The 14,040-nt window shown below is 36.9% G+C and overlaps 2 protein-coding genes across 3 annotated transcripts in view; both read right to left on the bottom strand.

Moving 5' to 3' along the window:
- Positions 1–4,009, bottom strand: part of usp53b (ubiquitin specific peptidase 53b) — a 30,500-nt gene extending 26,491 nt beyond the window's left edge. Inside the window, exons 1-2 of one of the 2 annotated variants that reach the window (XM_087806632.1) lie at positions 3,646–4,009; positions 51–223 (exon numbers count right to left, since the gene is read on the bottom strand). In XM_087806632.1, coding sequence (XP_087662758.1) covers positions 51–114 — 64 coding nt within the window. In that variant the 5' untranslated portion in view covers positions 115–223; positions 3,646–4,009. Of the gene's footprint in view, positions 1–50; positions 426–3,645 lie in introns of those variants that run through there. The other variant, XM_087806642.1, reaches the window with a different exon arrangement.
- A 2,956-nt stretch (positions 4,010–6,965) lies between these two features.
- On the bottom strand, positions 6,966–13,111 carry myoz2b (myozenin 2b). The gene is made up of 6 exons (XM_087783893.1): positions 12,955–13,111; positions 12,201–12,284; positions 10,855–11,021; positions 10,663–10,756; positions 7,588–7,747; positions 6,966–7,524 (listed from the first exon to the last, which is right to left on the bottom strand). The coding sequence occupies exons 2-6, from the start codon at positions 12,280–12,282 to the stop codon at positions 7,299–7,301; spliced, it is 729 nt and encodes a 242-aa protein (XP_087640019.1). The 5' UTR covers positions 12,283–12,284; positions 12,955–13,111; the 3' UTR covers positions 6,966–7,298.
- Positions 13,112–14,040: the final 929 nt, after the last annotated feature.

The raw sequence follows: 14,040 nt of genomic DNA, 5'->3' as shown, positions 1-14,040 counted from the left end.
ACCGAATGACTGATTTGGTCGGTTGCCAGATCAATTATTATATCATCTACCTTCTCCTGAATGTGAGGTAGACTTGCTGGAGCTGGACATGCTGGGCGGTGGAGGTCCTGCCATGGGCTGCGTCCATCTTACCCCCACGCACCGCCACAGCTAGTGGAACGCATGGCATGGATCTACCGGGGGCTCGTGCGGACGCCGGCGGCTGCTCACCATCGGATGTCAGCTGAGGAGAAATCCAGGAAGTATTTTTCCAGCAGCGTGAACTCAAAACAAAACAGGAAAATAACAATGCGACCCAATTTAAACACGTCTTCTCTTCACACACTTTATTTTATGAATTTAGAGTGATGGGCTGTTGAATGTTATTGTAACAATATATTGTATTTCAAGAAAATAGAGACATCACTACTAGAGGAGATGCTGGTGGGCGTTCAGTGAGGAAGAAACACCAGACACAAATGACCAGGTAATAGTCTAACGTGATGATTAGAAAACTAATCGTTTACTATAGTCAACCAGTTGCATAACAACTCACATCCATCTAATTTTCAGGTTTTATTCTACATTTTAATTTTTTAAGTCGGTCATTGGCTACATGTCGCCGCTGCTCTGTTAAGAACTAGCTCACCTAAACCTAACAAAACACTATTGTAACAGTTGAGAAGGAGGTGTCTCGCCTGCAGTTAATACAAAACTCTCCAGCGAGAATTCTGAGCTGCTCCGGTAGAAGAACTCACATTTCCCTTAACTTTAAAACTCTTCAATGGCAGCCAGTTTCTTTCAGGACCAATTTTAAGATTGTGGTTCCTACTTTCAGGTCTTCATGATAAGAAAAAAAGAGGCTATATAAGATGCTAGTAGGTACAGTATAATGTGCTTCTTATAACATGTGAATAATTTCTTTATTAATGCTGAGGTGACCATCTTATTGTGTTTGATTTTGTGAATACTTTTTCAGTTAGCCCAGAAATAAAGTGAGACCAAAATAAAGAAGACATATATTGTATTAAGATTATGCAAGTAAATGCGTGTCATGATCACACTTTTAATTTACATTTTTTACATGAATTTTTACACTCACATCAAAATGAGACTTTATCCCATTTTTTTTTTAACTTGAAGCGTTTTTTCATTTTTCAATGCATGAATAAATTCAGTATAAAATTGAATGTAAAAATATTATGTTTAAATACCTCAAAGTAAAAAAAGATTAAATACAAAAGAAGTGTGTAAGAACATTAAATGTAAAAAATGTAATGTGAATAAAGTCAGTGGAAGAAATTTGGTGTAAAAAAAAAAAAAGTATGGGAGCTATTGTTTTTTTTATGAATTTCTAACACTGAATTTTTAAAGCATCAAAACAAAAAAAGTCATGCTCAGGTCAAGTCATGCTCTAAAAAATTCAGTGTTAGAAACTTGTGTTCACAGCCTTATTAAACACATTTACTTCCATATAAAACAAGCAAAGTTGTGGTGTAAATATTTGTCATTTACCAGTCGATGAGCAGACATCAGCAAATACAATCAGACAATGCAGCCAGAAAACTGCTGGGCTTTAAATCCTAACAAAAGTGAATAAAAGTTATTTATAAAGTAGGTTTGTTTGTATTTTACGTTTCCAGGATATCAGCAGTGGTCAGTGAGCACCTTTCATGTTTGATCAAGCGAACTGAATCGCTGCCAGACCGCTGTACAACTGTGTTTGCGTCGTTTTCATCACCACTGTACAATACTGATGACATAGTACACATGTACTACTTCATCAAGAATATCAAGTACATGCTCCACCAATCGCTGAAAACAATTTATACGTTTTTGATCAACAAAACATCTAAGGCGAGTAAAACGTTCATTGGAATCCCTATTATATTATAAGTTATATATTTATCTTCAAGTATACTAAATATAACATAAATTAATAAAAAAAATCCTATCACTTTCAATGCAAATGTTGCAAATGTAATCCATTTATAATACACAAAATCTGTGATTTATGTTTCAATTACTGCCTGTTAGATTCTATGCATATTCTGAGAGCCAGATTTTCAAATGTAACTTAAATTGATTAGAAATGATTCACATCATTATAGGCGCCACAGAATGACCTGGTGCTTGATTCTGTTCCCCTTTTTTCATTTTGTGTCTTTTCTTTCTTTTATTCTGTACTGACAACATTAAAACGTCTGTGTTGTGTTTCAAACAACAAAAGTGTCAGATTGTGATCACATAATGAAACTTATTTTTATTTATTTGTTTAGCCAATTCCCAATGATACCAAACTTTAAAAAAATGACAGACATATTGCAAGTTTTGAAAGGATTTAACAACAAAAAAAGTCCTAAAATATTGAACCCTATTGACTTAAGGAGGTAGAACAGAAATTAGTGCATTTTATAGGTTTTAATAATCCATAACTTTCTAAATATGTATCAAGGGAAAATGATTCTTAAATTAATGGAGTCTTCTTTCCAAGAGCAGATTTATAATACTAATACTTATGATACACATACCTATATATAGCCACACTTTCCAATGATACCAAACTTTTAAAAAATGGCGGAGACATCGCAAGTTTTGAAAGGATTTAACAACAACAAAAAAGTCCTAAAATATTGAACCCTATTGACTTAAGGAGGTAGAAAATAAATTAGTGCATTTTACAGGTTTTAATAATCCATAACTTTCTAAATATGCATCAAGGGTAAAAGATACTTATATTAACGGAGTCTGACCCGCTCTAGTAGAAGAACTCACATTTCTCCGATCCTTAAAACTCTTCACTGGCTTCTTATTCATGCAGGCTTTTCCATAATTTTGTGATCTACAAATTCGCTTTATAAATATAAATTACTTACATCTTTAAACGAGCATATTTATAACACTAATACTTATAATACACATACCTAATTATAGCCACGCTTCCTAATGATACCAAACTTTTAAAAATGGCGAACATATCGCAAGTTTTGAAAGTATTTAACAACAACAAATAAGGCCTAAAATATTTAACCCTATTGACTTAAGGAGGTAGAACAGAAATTAAAGAACATTTTCAAGGGAAAATGACACTTAATATTAACCGAGTCTGACTCGCTCTAGTAGAAGAACTCACATTTCTCAGATCCTTAAAACTCTAAAAACTGGCTTCTTATTCGTGCAGGCTTTTCCATAATTTTTTGGTCTATAAATTCGCTCTATAAATATAAATGACTTACATCTTTAAAAGAGCAGATTTATAACACTAATACTTATAACACACATACCTATATATATATAGATAAATGTTTACGAATGTAAACAACTATCCTGCCAGTCACTTCCAGTCCAACATGTCTCCAGGTTCGAGGCACCAGAGCTGATGTTTACATGTCAACTCAGTTTGTTTTGCGGGTCACATGTGTTGTTGCAGCAGCGACACCCCCATGATGTATCTACACGGGCCTGCGCGCTCCTGGGGTTCAGTAAGAGGACACACACACACACGTTCAAAACCACGGTGAAAAAAAACAAACCAAAACAAAAACCCCGGCCATGGTGGCGAGTGGGACGGAGCTAGTAGCACCGTTAGCTTCGATGCTAACAGTAGGGGAAAAAAAACGGTCACGCATGCAAGCTCTGAAAAACGAACGCCCCGCGCACACTCACCTCGCCGGGGAGCGGACACTCGACTCCGCCGCTGAAGGAACGCGAGCTCCGGCTGTCAATGCGCAAAATCCAACCCCCCCTTGAAAACACAACGAGCCCCGGTCAGAGGAAGCGACTGCAGATGGAGCCCAGAAACGCTGTCATAGTGCAGCAGAGCAGCGAACACGCACTCCGCCGGCACCAGTGCTGTCAACACCACTTCATTGCGGGAAGATTCCTCCCTTCTTTTTTCTTTTTTTCTTTACTCTTTTTTCTTTTTTTTTTGGAGGCCGTTGATGGTTTCAAGAGCCAGAATGTCCGACGTTAGGATTAAAGTGATATTTTGGAGACTTTTGAGAGGTCAAACTCCGCCCCCAGTGTCGCCAGCGGGGAACTGCAGGCAGGCGTCCTCTCTTCTGACGAGTGGGGGTCAGAACCTCCAACTAGTCATGATGGTGATGAGAGAAGACATCACATGACCTGCACTGGTTTCATAATCCTGCTGCACTGGAGAGGAACATGTCTGCTCCTCATGGGAAGTGGACACAGTCGAAAAAAAAGTCAAAGGAGTAGTAAACACGAGCTGAGCGTGGAAAAATATCATATTTATATTGTATTTTATTAACACTTTTCTTTTATAAAAGCCCTTTTACCCCCAATATAGTATTTTTTATTCACTTAAAAGGGCAATAAATACTTGGAGAGAAGGAGGTGTTCGCTTCTGTTTTTCTATTGCTTACTTATTATTTTATTCTGTACTGACAACACAGAAAAATGTTTTTGTTTAAAACTCTGGCAATAAAAGTTATCATTCATCATGAGGTTCTAGAACTGTGTCGTATTATAAGTCCATTAAACCCTTCAGAGACTTTATCTTGTTTCCTCTCATTTTCCTGCGAGATATTAAATCCATACACAGCTGGTGAACTGAAACCTCCCAAATACAAGCGTCCAAGTGACATGACCTTGTTTCACGTGCCATAAAACACACGGTTACAAGTGAATTAAATCATTATAAATAACATCATGTATTTATTTTTGTGTCTTTAACATTTCAATTTAGTATTAAGTGAATATTAACTACAAGGATAGGAACAAGAAAAATAATCATCCTGTGTTTAGACAGGTTTTTGTATCTTTTTTACACATACAGACTTAGAAAAAAATGAATTGATTGAAATAGATTAATATATATATACAGGCACAAAATACAGAATGATTTTGACATAATAAAATAGGTTTTAAGGTGGAAAAAATCACACAAAACCCCCTAATTAGATCAACGAAATAGCATGAAAATATTTCCAAAATAATTGATTAACTGTTTTTGGTCTTATTCTTAAAATAAGGCTTAAAAATAAATACTTTTATATATGTTTAGTTTGGGTAAGATACAGTATTAACATTAAAAATGTACCAATGAATCAAAATGCATAGGAAGATAAAGAGATACACAATACAGTATGATCTACCAGTATTTTTCTTTTTCCAAAATTTGTACAAAAGTAAGTTGGAAATAAACTTTAAATTAACTTCATAGGCTTAGTAAAAGAAAGATTCTGGCCAAATTCATACTCAGTGGAATCTGTTTTATTTTTATATATATGTTCTTGTTCTTGCAGTGAGCTGGAAAAACAATTTCCTGAAGGAGATCACCAGAGGGATCAATAAAGTTAATCTATCTAGATGTATCCTTTCTATAAAAAATATATTAATAACAATCGCTTTTGTCTGCTACTAGCTATGTGTGGTTGATGCTTAAATAACAATGACAGCTTCTCCTTCAGGCTCTGGTTTCCTCCCACTGTCCAAAACCATTAAAAAATAAGAATAATTTGAAAGACACATTGAAGCTGTACAGACAAGTCAAGAACTGTGACAACGACAGTTTTAAAATACTTTCCGTGACACATTAGCGACAGAATTCGATGTAACTCGGCCAGAAAAATAAAAAGGGAAATTATTTTTATCAATGGTGCTGAGCAGCGGGAGACGGGATATATAAAACACAATATGGGCCAGATGGAGATCCTGGCAGGGGAAGTCCTGCAGCTTTTTTTTTAAAAAAAGAAAAAAAGAGTAGACAACAAGGTTAGCAAATTAAATGGCTTCAGTTTTGTCTAGTTCTCTGCCACACAGACTGGGTTATTTATAACAGGCGCCTTTAAAATGGTTAAGAAAGATTTTAAATCAAAGAAAGGATCTGTTGGAAAAGAGAAAGAGGGAAATCGAGGTTTCCATCTTGTCAGTTTCAGTGGGAAACAGAAGTTTTCATCCATTGTTCTTCACGTTTCTACACTCATAAATAACCTTGTCTAAAATTAGTTCCTGATTTCGTTTTCTTCTGGTTGCTCTGCGTGATCGACGGATCGATTGAGTCCATTTAGTACAGGTTTGGTGTACAAACCTCTGCTTCTGTCTAATTGTGCTCTAGTATCCATCACCAACATCTCCACGTCACCACCGTTACCTATCCATGGAAAAAACTGTGGAAGTGTTCCATCAGGTTCCCTAAATATTTTGAAGGATTGTCCACTTCTGAAGAGCTGTAGTGCTTTCTCTGTTGTTCAATTGAGCTTTTTTGATTTTCAATACTATACAAAATTGCATTGATAACGTATATAAACCTTTATGTTAATTCAGGATCAAGGTGACCAGGAGGCCGGGAAAAAAATGTGTTTGTGTTATCCCTTGTGTTATCTCCTGGTTAAGGTAACCGGAGGCCCGAAAACAAATGTGTTTGTGGTATCCCTTGTGTTACATCTGGGTCAAAGTGACACAAAGGCCTGAATACAAATGTGCTTGGGGTATCCCATTTGTTGTCTCTGGGTCAAGGTGACCTGAAGGCCCGAAAACAAATGTAATTGTGGTATCCCCTGTGTTGTATTTGGGTCAAGGTGACCCAAAGGCCTGAATACAAATTAGCTTGGGGTATCCCTTGTGTTGTCTATGGGTCAAGGTGACCTGCATTCCCGAAAAACAAATGTGTTTGTGGTATCCATTGGGTTGTCTCTGGGTCAAGGTGACCCCAAGGGATAACACATTTAGTTTCACCTTTACCCAGAGATAACACAAGGGTTCTTCTGGTTATTAATATTCTGTCTATATTTTTTTTTTTCAGGTTGATAATTATAAATGTGAATCTGCAAAACTAAATACATTTTATTTGATTGTCCTAAACGTTCCAAATGTATGTGTCATTAATACATGTAAGTCTATGTATATTGATATTCTTGTTGTGATTATTACAACCAAAACTGTTATTGATACAATGTCGATCTACATTTTTGCTTATATCTTGGAAATAAATATAAACTCACAATTGACACATTGATGCCCAATCTACTTTTTTTTTTATTACCACATTTTATTTAAGATCAACGGGGACCAATAATAGCCTTTTTCCTTCAGGTGCCTTTTCTCTTTCTCGTCCGGACCGTGTAACATTTGATGAAAAGTACACAACTTCAGACATCATCACTTGTCAAACGCTTTCATATCGTGTAGTTAATAAATAACTTCTCAGCTGTTTATTTACATTCTCTTGCGCCATAGAAATCAATCCTTTTAAAAGGTTCTCTTCGGGTCGGTGAGTGGACACACTGTCCGTCGAAGAGTCGAGACATGAGAATCTGTATAAGTGCTGCTATAATACATGGTTGACCCTTGACCTCCTACAGGTCTTCTGACTCGGGAACTTCGGCGGGCTCCAGGGTGATGGTGGGCAGGATCATGTGGACGCTCTCCGTTATCCACCCCTGGGCCGTCCTGTTGAAGGTGGGTCGCTTCGCCCCGCTGTCCTGTAGCTCCGGGTACCGTGGCGGGCTCAAGTCCAGGGCGGGTAGTTTGAAGGAGATGGCGCGGGGGGCTTTGTCGAAGCCCCCGTACGGAGTCGCCACCCTGCGGGCGGTCGTCAGAAAAAGTAAATCGAATTCAAATCGGGAATCTTTTCCATCCTCTTACCGATTGAAGCTCTTGTACTCGGGCAGGTCCGGTCTTGGATCCATGACGGGCATCCTCATTTTGATGGTCTCGGCCAGGTCCGGGTCACGGAGGAGCATCTCTTCCCACGGGGTGTAGGACCGGGACACGGAGGAGGCGTTTGTCGTCTGTGGAGTCGTGTCTGTAAACAAACATCGGTGAAGCTCGCTGGTGTCGGATCAGAAGGTTCTGTGCTGGATGTTGTGGCTCTGAAGTCGGGTCGGAAGCACTCGCCCGGAGCCGCTGTCATCCGTCACCATTTTAAAATAGCACATAGTTCCACGCTCGGCTCATCGTATCACGTGTCGAACATTTCCCATCCAGTTGTTTTAAAGCGTTTCACTTCTTCATCCCAGTCGCTCTTTCTTATACGCAGAACCACAAAGTAACTCTTTAGTAACTTTTCACTTGAACACTTACAGGAGCCGAGGTCTCGAGCTGTTTGGTATAATTTATTTTCTTTTGTTTTCTGGTGGATAAATGAAGATAATTGACATTACTATAACATAACCTTTAAACAAGGGGTGTAAGAAACTATTGATAAACTTCAATATTGCAATATTTCTTTAAATCGAACAGCACTGAAGTGTTTTTTTTTAATAATTTTGGTTTATTTTTCAATAAAGTAAATAAATAAATAATTACTTTAAATATATATATATATAATTACAAGTAGCATGCCAATATTTACTGCGTTTATTCATGTTTTTTTTTTACAATTAAACTGCAAAATCAGTCATTACTTCCTCAGCCGCTAAAGTAACAATGTAATCCTGCGAGGACTGAGGACGAGAGGATACAGTCGACTCAATCAGCTTTTAATGATGATGTTTGAATATATTTAAGTTTAAAATCAAATGAAAGCAGTTACGACTTTGTCAAGAGTCATAATGGTCTGTAAATTCTGCAACACGAGAGTCAAATACTCGACAATAGTACAAATATATACTTGTTCTTACAGTATCCCAATACAAAGTAATCTATTGTATCGTTGCACCTGTATTTTGGTACGTATTGTATCGACAGATTCTTGTCAATACACACCTTTGTAACACGTTATATGGAACTTCCTAAAATTCAGTTATTCTTCATTTTCATACTCGCATTTAGTTTACTTGCTATCATAGCGAGATTGGGGTAGTTGTCTATATTATGAGGACAATAAGTTTAATAATTCTATAAAACTGTACTAACATCGGATGAAAGATATTGAAATAAGTAAACCAGTCACAAGATTCACTTGTAGCATCTCAACGTTTTAAAAAAAAAAAGAAATCGAAAAGTTGTTCTTATACATTTGATCAATTCACTGCTGTTATACACTGCATTTTGTGTACTGGTTCTGACAAAGATGTTATATTTGTTGAGCCTGACACATATTTTTATGTCATGCCTTTCAAATCCTGTGACATAACGGGTCAGACACGCTTATGTCTGCACACTATCCGCTGATTTTCATGACTTAGTTACATAAGAAGGAGCTTTTAACTGTCCAGCACTCGCTGGGGCTTATTTATGGAATGTTCAAAGAATAAACGTGTACTTAAAATAAAAAATAAAAAAGTTGCCAGATGTTCCAACAGATATAAGCAAGCTTGGTATTAAAATTAAAATCATTAAATAATTTGTTGTCGCTCCACTGCTGTGATTCTGTTTTTGTTTTGGAGTTCTACTCATAAATTATTTTTCACAGACAAAACAAATGGAGTTTAGTGACGTAACCAAAAACAACTTGCAAATTTTAGTCTGAAGAACACACAATGCATGAGAAGAGCATGTAAAACATATATATTTTCATTTAAAAACGTTGTGAGAGGATGTGAATATATAAAACTTTATTCGTAAATGCAGGCTTTCATAAATACCATCTACAGATTATACCTTATTTTATCTCCACGATGTCATCATAATCCTAAACTTCATATTTCAAAGTATGCACATCGTGTTGATTTCAACATTTGAATGAAAAGTTATCATGAGATCACACACAAGAAAGACAGAACTGACTTTTTCAGTTTTCAGGAGTTGGCATCAACAGCTAGTGGCTTCACTTTGTGATGTTTTCATTCAGAATGTTCTCTCAATATACGATATAAGATTCAATATATTCTTCTGTCTCTGGTTGTATAATATACTTTCCATCAGAGACTCCGAGTCACACAACAGCTAAAGGCCCACAAACGAAACCAGACGCGCACCTTGGTTACGCCTGATCGCCATTATTGACAAGTTCATGATAATACTTTATTGATTATAATTATTGATCACTATTTGGATATATAGAGAATAAATTAATTGATTGTTATCTAAACAAGGTTTGTGAGCATCAATCTGGTTACACATGTGATCAAATTAGTCATAACGATATAAATACAAAATAGTATCAAGACTATCGTGGCAAATTTTTTTCGGTCAGTCGTTCAGTTAGTCAGTTAGTTTGTCCATTAGTTAGTTAGTAAGTCAGTCAGTTAGTTATTTAGTTAGTCAGTCAGTCTATCAATCAGTTAGTTAGCTGGTCAGTCAGTCATTTAGTTAGTCAGTTAGTTTGTCCATTTGTTAGTTAGTTAGTCAGTCAGTCTATCAATCAGTTAGTTAGCTTGTCAGTCAGTCAGTCAGTCAGTCAGTCAGTTAGTTAGTTACTTTGTCAGTCAGTCTATCAAACAGTTAGTTAGTCGGTCGGTCGTTCGGTCGGTTGGTCGGTCAGTCAGTTAATAATAATTAGTTTAGTTAGATAGTTATTCAGTCAATCAGTCGGTCTGTCAATAAGTTAGTTGGTTTGTTAGTAAGTAGGTCAGTCGGTCGGTCGGTCGGTCGTGTCGGTTGGTCAGTCAGTCAGTTAGTTAGTTAGTTAGTAATTCAATTAGTTAGTTTAGTTTGTAATTTTATAATTCAATTCCTACTGTGAATTTGTTGCTGTAACAATGCAAATGTCCCCACAAATCCTTTTAAACATGGAATTATGAATTATAAACATCTTAAAGATGGATTTATAAAGATATTGTGATGGACAGATGAACTGATCCTCTCTGAGGTACAAAGTAACTTTGAATGAATTACCTGGATTTGAGTTGCTTTGACTCGTTGTGCTGTCATTTGCTGCCGACTCCACTTTTATCTCCACTGTGTGAATGTTGTCATTCAGCAAATTACTCTGAAAAAAAAAAAAAGTGTTTCACTCCAGTGAAAGTTCTCACACCAACAAAAAGAGGATCTTTTGTCCCAGAGACATGAATTCAACAAGCGACTCACACTTAGCTGTGCGTTGGCCTCGTTCTGAATGCTCTCGAACGTGTACTTGTCCGATCGCTTCTGTCTCATCTTGAAAAGTCTGGACCCTCGATTGGAGAGCAGAGATAACTCCTCCAGCATGATGTCTTTGGGGGTGCTCAGCTTCTTCCCCAGGTCCATCACGTACTCTGTCAGAGGCATGGAAGAAGAACCCCCTCACTCGTGAACCAAACATACTCAAATGTAGCAGAAGCCAATTAAATGTATCCGGGGAACCAATTGAGGGAAATAATTGTAGATATAAATCCCATAATAAATAAATGTATGAAACAGATTTACAGACCAATTCTAGTTCACCATATTAAAGCAAGTAAATACTTAAGGGATTAAGTGTCTCTTAAAAAGATGGTGGACTCTATTGTATCATCAGTGTCTGTTTGAACAAAACTCTCTTTTCATTGAAATATTGACATTAGAAAATTATCTTAAGCCCCGCCTACTGAAAACCCCTTTTTCTAGAGATTAAACCATGTTTAACATAGCCACGCCCACTCTTCTGTGATTGGTCAAATATCCACGTTTGTCACTGAGCGTCATCAATCCCAGAAGTCTCCACCTCCGAGGGACTTGTTGTATAAGGGAGTGATTACAGCTGGCTGGAGGACTAGTGAAGCCCATTATTACGTCATGATGGACTCCGCTCCCGTAACCTCTTGTTCGCTGAGATTTCCGACGGGCAGAACTTTAAAGTAAGTTCAAAATATGGTCATGATGACAGACTTACTGCATCTTGGAGAGGAAGACTTCAACATTTGAGTTAGGAGAGTTTGGTTTTCATATAAGTTGCTCTTCAATAAAAAACGTAATGTAAAAAAATACATATATATTTGGATGCTTATAAGCTATAAAATCTATAGTATAAAATACTACAGTTATTGTCATTCTTCTCGTTAATAAAAACTCAAATAAAACTTCCTAAAAAATGTTTCTCTTTAACAACATGTGACCTCGTGTGTGGTTTATTTTGGTGAACATAAAAATACAACTTCCACCAGGCTTGCTAAAGTGCTCCTAAGCACAGCAGAGTCCATTCGGACCGACTCCTGATCCGTCTCCATGCAGCGCTCTGTGGCTGCAGCTGTCTTGGACCTTCACTCTATCCAAACAGCCAAATAGTTGGCAGGACTTTCCCTCCAACCCGCCCAGAAATAGGCCTTTGAAAAGGACGAACAGCGCAGGGATCAGTCCCCAGCGGTACTAAATCATCTCATTAGCTTATTTATGGCAGGAGTTCGAGAGCCAGCGCCGACATTTTCAACCCGGGATCACAATAGATGTTGTTTGTCCGGGCCGAGCTCGTAACTGACCGTTGCTGCCTTCGACCTCCTGACAAATGGCCGCTGCTCGTTTCTTCCTTTCTCCGATCGACATGGTGCAGAACTGGGACATTTCTGGACAAAGATATTCAATTAAGAAAAAAGAGATTATTGAGAAAAATGTCAGATGAAGAATAGAATAGAATATCATCATGATAACGGGAAAAAAATGCTATTAATTAATGAAACTTAGTGCAAAATGAAATACATTTGATTTATTATCGTGAGATCAAATAACAAGTTAAAGGGTTTATTACATCAGATCAATAGAAAATATAAATAGGAAACTATCAGAATATTTTTGTTATGAATTCAAACAACTAACGCCTTTCATTTATTAAAAAAAATTGTAATATACAAAATATCACAAGCTTAGCGGAGAATTTGTCGATGTTTATATGTTTGCTTTAAAACATTTGAATCTATTACATGTATTATTTAAACTACCGACATAATAGCAGGTGATCGCTGCAACATTCAAGACTTCTATTACCAAATAAACAGTGATTTAAAGTAGAATTTATGAAGAAAAAATAGTTAAAGGTCAAAGGTGAGAATTGTACCAGTCAACTGTTTTCTAAGTACAACATATGCGTTGATTTCACTATTATTATTGTTAAAATAATATATATTTGCCATTAGGTTAACCCAAAAATTAACTTAAAATATAAAAATCAAATTCCAGATTTGAAAAGATTTGACAACTTAACGACTTCTCGCCCAAACCGACCCGTCCGGTCCGTACCTGTGCTGTGGTCCCGGTCCGAGTCCGAGGCGGCGACGGAGGCTCAGGGGTCAACCTTGCGAGGGCAGCGCGATCGTCCCTGATCTTCACACTCCCGGACACTAAAGCCAAACTCTGTGTGTCTCTGTGTCTGTTGTCGTTGGTATGCGGCTTGCATCAATAGGCTAAATTTAACCTGCCAAACACTCAAAGTCACACTCAGACACCACAGGACAAGGATAGCTGGAGACACAGAGGGAGGAGAGAGTGAAAGAGAGAGAGAGAGAGAGAGAGAGAGAGAGAGAGAGAGAGAGGATGGACAGGACAGTGGACATGTGCTCTCACTCATACGCTTATTGGTTTCAAATCTTCAGAGCATTTAAACCTTTGACACTTTAAGATTGTCGTGAACGCAGCTGTACATTCATCGGAATGAAATACGCATATAATGTTTCCAATTATCAGTACCTTACTGTTGCAGTGCATTATGGGTATATTGAGAACATTAGACACAATGTTTGTTTAGTCATTTGTAATCAATTGGAGAGTAATACCTCCAAGTAGGTTTTAGTTGAATGCATGGTTTGGGACGGGAGGAAACCAGAGTGCATGTATTAATTTTCAGCTGAAAAACTGAAATGAAGCAGAAAGAAAAGGACATTCACAGAAATTACGACATGTTTTTTAATCATTTAGGTGCTTAAAAGGTGCAGAAACACAAGTCAGGTTGTGAAATGATCACAGGAATATTTATGTTGCACACGACGAACCAAAAGGTATATTAGTGACACCAGAATACTGGTTGAATTTAACATTACATATGTGACTTCATTCATTCTTTTCATTGAAATTCTGGGGGGGTGGATGCATTGATTTGTTTTCTTTATTGAATAATTGAAGTTAACATATTTTTCATTTTAATTAATGTATATTTGATACAATTGGGGGTTTTAATTTTCTAATTCAGATCATTCGAAAAATAAAGAGCCTTTTTAATTCAATATAAAATAGTGGCACAATACAAACATTTTTAAATTAAATTTAAAGGGCCACAAATTAAAAAAAACTATTGAATTTAGACCAATATTTATTTTTAAATGCTACATC

The sequence above is a fragment of the Callionymus lyra genome, chromosome 1 (genome assembly GCF_982586985.1).
Source record: "Callionymus lyra chromosome 1, fCalLyr1.hap1.1, whole genome shotgun sequence".
Classification (NCBI taxonomy): domain Eukaryota; kingdom Metazoa; phylum Chordata; class Actinopteri; order Syngnathiformes; family Callionymidae; genus Callionymus; species Callionymus lyra.
This window is presented reverse-complemented; position numbering and strand designations above follow the sequence as displayed.